The sequence below is a fragment of the Limulus polyphemus genome, unplaced genomic scaffold (genome assembly GCF_000517525.1).
Source record: "Limulus polyphemus unplaced genomic scaffold, Limulus_polyphemus-2.1.2 Scaffold388, whole genome shotgun sequence".
Taxonomy (NCBI): Eukaryota; Metazoa; Arthropoda; class Merostomata; order Xiphosura; family Limulidae; genus Limulus; species Limulus polyphemus.
In genome coordinates this window covers 310,551-321,712 of record NW_013665998.1, presented here as the reverse complement: position 1 = coordinate 321,712, position 11,162 = coordinate 310,551, and the positions used below count along the sequence as shown (strand labels likewise).

The window sequence follows — 11,162 nt, the reverse complement described above, 5'->3', positions numbered from 1 at the left end:
TTATGAATTAATTTTCTAAGTTTATTTATCTTTAGTTATCCATCCATGTGGTTTATGAATTACTTTTCTAAGTTTATTTATCTTTAGTTATCCATCCATGTGGTTTATGAATTACTTTTCTAAGTTTATTTACTCTCTTAATTTTAAGTTGTAATCCGCTCCACTTTACGTGAAAATTATAATTCTCAATCCAAAATTTTTATTTATATCTGTAAGTAAATAATTTTCTTTTGTAAATGAAGCCATGTCATTTGTTTTATAGAAAGTGCTTCATCACTTTAATTCCTCACATTCACTAACTCAAATCTTTAAACCTTATTTTATGAAGTCAATTCACCCTTTTGCTGCTTATTCCTTAGCCAGGAATACTGCTTTAGTATGGACAGAAAAGTGCATTACTTCCCAACAATACCATATTGATGATCACCCTACCACGTTTTTCTCACTTTGTTGTCATCGCCTGTGTGAGTGAACTGACTCAATTCAACTTAAGAATCATTTAGTTCAAATCATTATAAGATATGAAACTGCCCTTGTAGTATTTCCCAGTCATTCTTCAATGTTCCATTAGCTGATTTGATCACGACCATCTGAATATGGAACGCGTATGGTATTCAAACACATACTTTGCATTTATTGCTTTCTTTAGTTAGTCAGTTCATGTTCACCAATATTATTTAAAAATGTGTCATCCATACACACTTGTGTAGTTTTAAAAATGGAATATTGGTCAAGGAACATGACTACATTCTATGGTACCAAGTGTGCTTTCACGTGGGAAAGATTGCTGTAAAGTAAAACACACTATACTAAGATAAGGAATGATATTATCTACTGGTGGGTTAGGTGATAGTGAGGGGCTTAAGTAATAGTATCAAATCTCGAAGAAACTGTGGTGTCTCTAAACACTCCAATATTTTTAGGGCTTAAAGATAGCTTTTTACTCTTTGTTATAGTTTCAGTGTTTCTTGATAATAATTCTTATATTTGTCTTAAACTTTAAATTGTGTAATGAAAATATTTGTATAGTGTAGAATGATTCATACCAACTAGTCGTAACATGTTCGAGAAAAATAATATTTGAAAGAATAAATGTGAGCACCTCAAAAACGCACATGTTAAGTTACTCCTTCACTGTATACATTATATTGAACCTTATATTATTAAAATACAATAAAAAACCAGCTAAAAATAACAGTTTACTAAAAGGGCACTATAATTTATAATTATAGTGTAACCTAAATTATAATTCAATTATTATTAGTTAGATTATAATCTATAATTTAGTACGACTAAAAAGTGACAACCTGTAAGCACGTTCCCTTTATGGAAATACATTAAAATGCTTCTTAGCACATTTTCCTGATTCATTACTGAAATACAGGGTGTCCGAGAACTAAGGGATGGATAACAAATTTAAACCACCACAAGATAGGAACAGTTACACACTCGCGATTTGTGGTGGATGACGTACACATTTATTTGATTTTTGTTATAATAAGTGTAATCACGTATTACACATGCGCGGTCACGAAATAACATAACTAACAAACATGGCGACATAACAGGTTATGAGCATCATTTGGTTAGCTGAGATGAAATCGCCTGTTTTAGTGCAAAGACAATATCTTAGTATATGTGGAAAAGATCCAACATTTAAACGTTCAGGAAGTGGTATTAACAGTTTCAAAAGTCAGAGAGCGTGTTACACATGAAAGGAACCTCCATGGACCGATAACCTGGACAGTACTGTAGTCAGACATCACTCGTCTTGGCAAAAGTAATTGATCTGGGGACATTACATCATGAAAGGAACCTCCATGGACCGATATCCTGGAAGTACTTTAGTCAGACATCACTCGTCTTGTCAAAATGAATTGATCTGGGGACATTACGTCATGAAAGGAACTTCTATGGACCGATATCCTGGACAGTACGGTCGTCAGACATCACTCCTCTTGACAAAAGTAATTGATCTGGGGACATTACATCATGAAAGGAACTTCTATGGACCGATATCCTGGACAGTACGGTCGTCAGACATCACTCCTCTCGACAAAAGTAATTGGTCTGTGGTTATTACATGAACGAATCACTGATGCAATAGTTACTATGACGCCCGATCTTTTAGCCAAGATAAGAATGGTAATCGAATATCGACTCGGTATCTTAAGGATTACAAGCTGAAGACACGTAGAGATGTACTAATGACAAATGATATGCGTTAAAAAACTGCATACATATGCTCTTCCCCCACCACACGGAAAAAACAATAAAAAACGTAAGTTTTTAACTGTTACTGTATTGTCGTGGTTTAAGTTTGTAATACGTCAATTTATTTTCGGACACCCTGTATAATCTATTAGCAGTGATTTATAATTATTCTGAAGAATTTGACATTTACAAATACCAAGATATAATTATAATTTATTCTAACAACAACCAGCACTTCTGGATTTATTGTGGTTGCTCAAAATTAAATCCTTTAATCTTTTCGAATATTTAATCAAGCCTTAAATAGCCTCAGAATATCAGTAAAACGTAAGAAAACTTTAACGGATAGTGTAATTTCTATCTATGATATTAATAATCTAGCTTTCTCTAATAAATCGTGAATGATTCTATATTTTAAATAATAAAACTCTTTATGTGATTGAAACGAACCAACTTATCTTACTGAGATCGTCAGATGTTTGTTTGTAGTTATGCACAAAGCTACACAATGGGCTATCTGTGCTCCTTCCACCATGAGTATCGAAACCTGGTTTCTAGCGTTGTAAGTCCGCAGACATACCCCTGTGCCACTAGGGGCTCGTCAGATATAAGATTTATTTTGACAAAATATTTTTATACGAACAAAATTAAATTGTAAATTAATGGTATGAAATATACGACTGAATAGATTTATTAAAAGTTTTTTATAAAAATAAATCATATATGATTATCAAAATGTCTCTAAGATTCGACAAAATCTCGAAATTATATGTTTTTGTCAAATCTATGTTTAACCGCTAGAGGGTATGAATTGGTACTTCGCCAAGGTGGTCTTCTCATCTCTAATTATATTAGAATCTAATTACACCTGGACATAGTAACAAAAAGAAAACCTTGACAATATAATTACGATAGTAAGTAGCATCTATGAATTCTAATATGTTCCGTCCTAGGTTTTCAAAGTGTACAAAAAAAGAGTTTAACTACCTGTAACGTATGTAAAAAGAGACGTATCATGCTTATTATGAGTTAGAAGTACTTGCAAGTTTCAGAGGGTCGGTTAAGTGGACAACCCAGCCCGCATATCCTGCGGAAACACAATCTTGAAATCCACTCCGGCATATTATCCTTCACCATATAACTACGTATTATAGATAGAAATATGTGTATTAGTAGCAAGCAACCGATTAATGTGTTTTTAATCATCATGGATTTAGAACTTCTTTAGAATAATAGTTTATTGACCAATGGGAATATAGTTGATAATCGCGCATTAAAATGAAACGAAAGTATCCTTCTCATATAGCCATTTTATTGAATATTTGGTAATATATATTTACGTACACATATATATATGTATATATATATATATATTAGTTATTAAAATCACACTTTTTCTAGCATTTTACACTACCAAAAATCTAAACCTAACTAAGATATTTAGTTGTCAAGTTTTAATGTTCAATCGATTGTAAACTTTTCATGCAATGGCATAAATGTTTTTTTATCAGGGTGGGGGATGTTTTATATCAGAGTGGGGGATGTTTTTTATCAGGGGGGGACAGGCTAGTTAAGATTGTTGAAATTTTGATCCAGCATAATTTTTTTTTGTTTTTCAAATGAACAGATATTTTATTTTTTCACTAGAAATGTTATGCTTGTTTTATGAAATAATCATTCATGGAGCTACCCCTCATGGGGATATTGTTACAGTTTTAATTTTTTGCATTATGAATAATAAAACTTCAAAACATCAGATCGGTTTCTATTTGTTCTGTTCTGCTTAGTATTAAAGTAGTCTTCCACCGAAAGGTATAATTTCATCTGGATTTCGATTCTGAAACGAAATTTCTTTAGTAAATGTTCTATGATACAGAAATTAATGTAAATGGAACCTGTTTTCAATGATCCCTTTGAATGTACAGCTACATAACCTCCTATACCGTCACTTTATGTAGGAAATGGCATGTATATTTTAATTTTCCTTCAGGGTTGTTTTGGTAGAGTGTTTGTCATTGTAGATTAGTTTTCTTTATGGACCTCCCTCTGTCTAAAGACCTAAAGAAGAATTTAGCATAGAGTTTGAAACATCGTCATTTCAACCAAACTTTATGCAGGAGATGATCCACAAAAAAACATTCTACAATGTATATTTTAGTATTGTATGTTATATTACTTTTAAATTTTACAACAGTAGGGGAAGGAAATGAGATTCCTCTATAAGAGTAAATATGTAACAAAACTTAGTTATTTATTTTTTGTCATTTAACTTGAGAACTTAAATGTAACAAGCGTCACGAAAAACAAGTCTGTTTTGGGCTATCATCCGTCGCTTTCCCTTTTCAAGCTGCATGTGATTTTTTTTATTCAACGTAATTTAATAATTTGGACTTATTTACTCAGCTTGAACTGACTTGCGTTTTTAACTTGAGAAACCCGATAACCTGGGCGCTTTCAATTATAAGGCAGACCTCCCTTCTTGGCCCGGCATGGCCAGGTGGTTAGGGCACTCGACTCGCAATCTGAGGGTTGCGGTTTCGAATCCCCGTCACAGAACATGCTCATCTTTCAGACGTGACGGCGTTATAATGTGATGGTCAATCCTACTATTCGTTGGTAAAAGGGTAGTCCAAAAGTAGGCTAGTTGCATTCCCTGTAGTCTATCACCGTTAAATTAGGGACTGCTAGCGCAGATAGCTGTCGACTAGCTTTGCGCGAAATCCAAACCAAACACAGTTAAACCTGTTTCACAGGCGAAACTTGTATTCATATTTCTTGGATAGGATATTTTGAAGCATAATTTCACTAGGCGGGAAAGTGAGTTATATTGAAAACATTGTGGTTTTTCATAACACTTTGTGTGAGATAACTATCTAATAAGATAAAGTGAATTAAGTAACTTTATTTATATAGAAGGTTGGTAAAACCTATAAGCACATTTTTATCGTTTCTTTGAGCCTTGAGGGCGAAGATGGTAACGTGTTGTATTCAAAGATAAATGAATACTAAGATAAGAAACAACAACATAACGGTTCCAATGCATTCACCAAAATGATTGATAAATAAAATCAGAAATAAAATAAAAGAAAGTATGTTTATACATTTATCAGTACCTGAATGAATGCGTGATCTCATGCGGACTGACTTGAATTTTGCTCATGCATATCGACATGTTAACTAGTTTGTTGCTGCAATCGTGGTCGTGTGGGGTACACGTGCAAAGATAGTTCTTGTGAAATCCAAACTATTATTCAAGTCTCTACAGCGAAACCATTCAGTCGTATAGAAAGCCAAGAGCTCCTGGCTATAAAGTGAAGAAAAAAAGCTTGTTGAGTTGAAGGCCACGGGAAGGATGAAATAGGAGCGGAGAATTATCAACAGGATAGGAAGACTGACCAGCAAGGGAGAAGATTTATGTGGACAAACCACTATATCTCGATGTCTTGTGCATCCAGCATGAAAAATTTATGAATTGGCCAAGTATATCGACCGTTGGTGCTTGTATTGACTTGGTTTAACGATGGCGCTTGTTGGGTCACTTCAGAAAAAACATAAATTATGGGTTTTGTTGTGTTTGCTAAATTTAAAAATCGACTTGGAATAATTTTTTGAACACTCAGCTGCCTGAGAGAGATTTAATCATTGTTTTATCTGTTCCATCTTGCTGAAGAAGTTCCATACACATAGTTTTTTACAGATGTGAGTAGTGTTTGCCCGTGGTTGCAGTACGAGCAAAAGGAAATAAATACCTATAAATTGTATTGTCTTAAAATGTACTGTTGCAATCGTAAACGATAATGTTAATAAGATAAAAGGTTTATTAAATTACAGATAGGAGATGTCCTGACTTGTAGAATCATGCTAGCTGTTGTTAGTGTAAATATTTCAATGTAGTATCATCATTCATCATATATAACTTTGCATAAGTTCGATATGTATTTAAAAAAAAGAAATATCACACTGTCATCAATCACATGGAAAAAGTTTTCCACACTATTTGAAGATCAATATTTAGTACTCATTATTCATGTCTTGGTTATTGAAATATTTTATTTTTACTATTTAAACTAAGACATCGTGCATACAAGTTATTCTTTGTTAAGAGAAAAAACTATAATGAAGCCACACACTTACGTGTCTTAAGAAAATTTTGCGATGTTATTTAATTCAAAGAAAAATAATTGCAACGCATATCTAATCTCATTATGTTTGAACTTAATATTCACTGCGCTTCAACTTACTTTGAGAACTAGATTGTTACTTCAAAATGTCCACCTTCCTCGTGCTGTTGTTGTGTTAGTGCAAAGTTATACAATGGGCTATCTACTCTCTGTCCATCGTAGGGAATCGAGCCCTAGATTTTAGCTATGTAAGTCCGCAAACTTTTCACTGACCCACCGAGAGACCCACTTCTTTCGAGAAAGTGAGATGAAAAATTGTTATTTCTGGATTTTAATTCCAGTCTGCAATAATATCAACGTAGATTGAATCTACTTTTTTTCATTGCGACAAATAACTTGAATTAGTTGCTGGCGTGGGATCCAGATTCATTTCAAAATCACTCATAGCACACATATGTTTCATCTGGCTCCAAAAAAAAAATGGGAAAGAAGCCCTATTAGGTCAGAAACTAATCTGATTCCAAACAAATCAACGTTCAAGAGAAACCTTCCTCCTTGTTTATTCGGGATCAAATTCTAAAATACTCAGTAAACCTGTTATTTGGGTTTACATTAGTTTTTTGGTGAACTTTTTACAAAGTTTCTTTTGGAAATCTTCTATTCTTTCCCTAATAAGTTCTATTAACTATAAGTATTAAACAACCGAAAATACAGATTCTCATAATAATCATTCTGACTTCAAAGTCAGATGACTATTTTCGTCATATGAACAGATAAAAAATGATAATTATGGAGCTTATAATTTCCCATGATTTAACTCTGAGGGATGTAGCAGAGTAAACATTATTCCAAAATGTGAAAGATTATAATTTTAAATACAGAATGAGCAGCTGTGAGAAGATCACACAAACGATCATAGCTATCAGTTCAGTACATTCTACTCTGTGTACATTGTCATTTCAGACTTCATAACGAAAAAACTGAGAAAATGATGTTTATCAAGTGGAACTACACACATAACTACAACATTAATCAGTTATAACGGACAAATTCCTATTTATTATCATTTATATATTTAAATCACATTTATTACTGGCTTTTGATATTAGATATTTGTAACGATTTGACAAGGCTGTAGGAAGAAGTAAGGCCAGTCAGGCCATAACCCTCCCTCTCTTTCATGACATGTACAGCTACAATCTATGTATTAAAACTTGCTTCTTTTAATTCAATATACTGGGTTGTGTGTATGCAGTATTTGTGGTTAAAATAGCTCAAGATTCAATCTCATAGCATTAAATGTTAAAAAAAATATGGGGGAGCATGCCCCCATTGCCTTAGGAAGAAATTTTGGAGTGGTCAGGCCATTGCTACAGCTAAACAATGTGACACACGATATGTGCAAAGCATGCCATTTCTGGGGAGTCTGAAGGCATGCCCCCTGTTTTACGCAAGACAAAATGACTACGAAATTCCACCCTCTCAGATACAAAAGCAATTATTATATGTACTTCTTAACTTATTAAATTAGATTTTCTGTTTACTTTAAGATATAAGCATTAAAACTTGAGGCTCATTACTTTCATACTTCAGTCACTAAGTAATTCAATGTTTGTAATTGTTGAGCAATTCACCCATCTTTTGGTAACCTTTAATAAATAATATTTCATGTATACAATATTTTCTATTCAACCCCCCCCCCCTCCTCCCCCTCCATCTCCACATATATATAATGAGCCTGCATAGTTATTGTTCAGTGGAACGTTATTTTGTGACCAATTCTTCTGCGCTGCCATCTATCGGAGTGACGTTAAATAAGTACACTGAGATGAGTAAAAAAACAGGAAAATCAATACGATGATGAACCCTATGTGAATATTGAAAACCTCAATATTTACAAAACCACAATAATTATTTAACTTTAGAATTGTATTTGAATGGTTGATATATAGTTTATTATTAAGTTGGATTTTCATTATTTACCACATTATTTTTAATATTCAATGGCGTATCTTTCTAAAACATTACAATAGTGTATTCTTTTACATTCATGTAAAAACTTAAGGCTACATAAATTGATGATTAATATGAATTATCAAGGAAGATTCAGCTACAATATTATTATATTGTACCCTTATCACATTATTTTAATGTTTTTTCTGTTTGTTTTTCTTTTGTCCTAAGAAACTAATCATGACAACAATGGTATTGTTTTTTTTCTTCAACTTAACAATCATTACTTTCCTCCTATTGTAAAAATCTTCTCAGGAAGATCTATTTGAAAACATAGATATAAATAACGTATTTTGTCAGGTATAAAACGGTTTTCGTTATTTAACGTCTAGAATTTAAAAAATTACTGTAAGCATTTAAAATTTCTAGAAAGCCAATAAATCGCGATATCAGATAAAGATAGCAAGTTTCTAATGCAGCATCCATTGGTTCGAAGTGCTTTACTACTTATTCTGAACAATTAAAACCTGATCTGAGGGTAAGCAATGAACCAGATGTTTGTAGAACGATGTTTGACTTGAAGAGTAAAACAAAACTGTTATCAAAAGTCTTGTTGAAAAAGTCTTTAGGCATTCGTACAGCCCAAAAGCAGTCTGTGATACAGCAAAAGCCCTAGAATTTATCCTGTAAGGATCAAATAGTAGTCCAGAGCTTTTTCCAGTTTTATATGACTTAAATGTTCAGAGTTTTCCTCTTCATGACACTAATATCTGTATTAATATATATATATATATATCAGTTCAGTGAAATAAAACTTTGTTTTTAATTATTTTTATTTCGTTTATTTGCGTGTGTGTATTTTATTCGTAAAAACGATATATTATAATATATTAATGTATAGGTGTGTTCAGATAATGTGAGTGTGCGTATAATTACGTTTTTTGTTGGTGATACATTATCCTACGCAAGTTTTTTTTTTTCTAAACAATAAGGATCAATTGCCTAATGAATACTGTTCTTATAAACGCAATAATAAATAGCGTTAAAAACATATTTAATTACTAAAAAAATGATTTATCAACAGTAACGTCAGTTCGAGTTTTCAGTTGTATTCTACTCTTCAAGAAAATTAATTACTTTTACAATCCTACTTTCATTGTTATCAATCTGAGAAGCCATGTGCGTATCCAGTTGTCGCTAAGACCGACCTAAACTAAGCCTGAAATCTGATAGTTTTATTCGTCAATAGCTATTTAGTTAAATAAGATATTACCATCACCTTGTTACGATTATAATCGACCAAATAAAAGTATAATGAAGCACACAGAGATAATGTAAATGACAGTCGAATCTATCTTAAGGAGTTTTCTCTTTGCCGACTGCGTTTTATAGAAATGTCACATTGTCCCATTCTTTTAGGTCGTGGGTATTGTGAGAAAAAAGCACGTGACCATAGTTTTGCCTTGAGCTAATGCTGTACTCTGGCATTACAAGGCACGCGCCAAACACGTTCTACCGCTCATTTATTGGCGAAGAACAGAAAACTTATAACTGGAGGCGGAGCTTTCTATTCTTGACGTCCCTTAGAGTATTTGAGTAGGAGGGTTTATTCTTTCCTTGCTGCTATTGGGTATTTTAGTAAAAACTGTTGTGAGCGGGATTCAGTGATAGACCCAGGCTTCAATACTTACACTTCAAACACGTCGAGGCAGGAGTAAGATTTTGCATTTTAAGGCAAGGCAGTGTTCCTTTAACCATATGATTATCCAGATGTTGAAGTTACATTTCTGCTAGTGAGTTTTAACGTAGACATTTTAGAAGTTATACAACTTTATTTGATTCAATGGAGCACTGTAGAATGGAAGGAAGTTACGAAATGTTTGGAGTAATACCGATCACTAACGTCCCCTTTGGAAGCCCGTTAACAAGCTCTCAATCCGCTTCTCGAGGCCTGTCTGAAGTGGATAGGTTACCAGCACGTTGGTCTTCAGTGCACGAATACAGTTACTGTTCGTCACATAATCGCCCGAGCGTTATGGCAAGGAGAAACGAACGCGAGCGAAACCGCGTGCGCCTCGTGAACCGAGGATTTGCAACGCTACGCCAGCACGTGCCCGGTGGCGCTACAAAGAAGAAAATGAGTAAAGTGGAAACGCTACGCTCGGCGGTAGAGTACATTAAACGACTACAACAACTTCTCACGGAAGACGACGAGAATCGCACTTCTCCAAATATTAAACACGAAACAGAGACTATATCCGTGTTTCATGGCTACCACGAAATGCAGTCTCCGGCACCTAGCAACGTGAGTTCATTCTTTCCGTCCTCATCGACGTCATCACCCACTTCTGACGGAATGATTGTTCCCTCTAAAGCAGAAAGTTCCTTGATAAGATCCCCCGTCTCTGATTTGTCTTCTCCACGAACTCTAACAGACTATGTAAACTTAGATGGGGATGAACTATTGGACATGGCATGGTTATAGAGCGCGTGTATGCTATGCTTACTGGTAAGACTTCAAGCAAACACTTGTATCTATGTGTAAAAGTAAGAAAAATGTGTACAGTTAAGGTCATTCATGTTGTTCTGCAGTTTAAATTTAATATTTAATCGTTAAATCTCCAAGTAATAAAAATTGCATACTTTATACTTATAGTTCGTGCTGTTAAATGTGTAAAATCTAGCTTTTAGGCGATGTTAAAATTGTTTTTTTAGAACAAAAATGTCATTGTAAAAATTGGTGTTTCTTCTTTCATTGTATAAATGTAAATACTAAACACGAACACGATAGTGTTTATTCAATACGTTTACGTTCACTTCTCGAAAAATTCCAGTTGTCGTTCTTGCTTTTCTACCTTGGCTTGCATCATTTTG

At 33.7% G+C, this 11,162-nt stretch overlaps 1 protein-coding gene across 1 annotated transcript; it reads left to right on the top strand.

Moving 5' to 3' along the window:
• Window positions 1–10,044: 10,044 nt before the first annotated feature.
• On the top strand, window positions 10,045–10,773 carry LOC106457892 (achaete-scute homolog 1-like). Its single transcript, XM_013917343.2, has one exon. The coding sequence runs from the start codon at window positions 10,132–10,134 to the stop codon at window positions 10,771–10,773; it is 642 nt and encodes a 213-aa protein (XP_013772797.2). The 5' UTR covers window positions 10,045–10,131.
• Window positions 10,774–11,162: the final 389 nt, after the last annotated feature.

What these genes read in the sequence shown, in the direction of transcription:
- LOC106457892 (XM_013917343.2), top strand. Translation starts at nt 10,132, where the DNA reads ATGGAGCACTGTAGAATGGAAGGAAGTTACGAAATGTTTGGAGTAATA.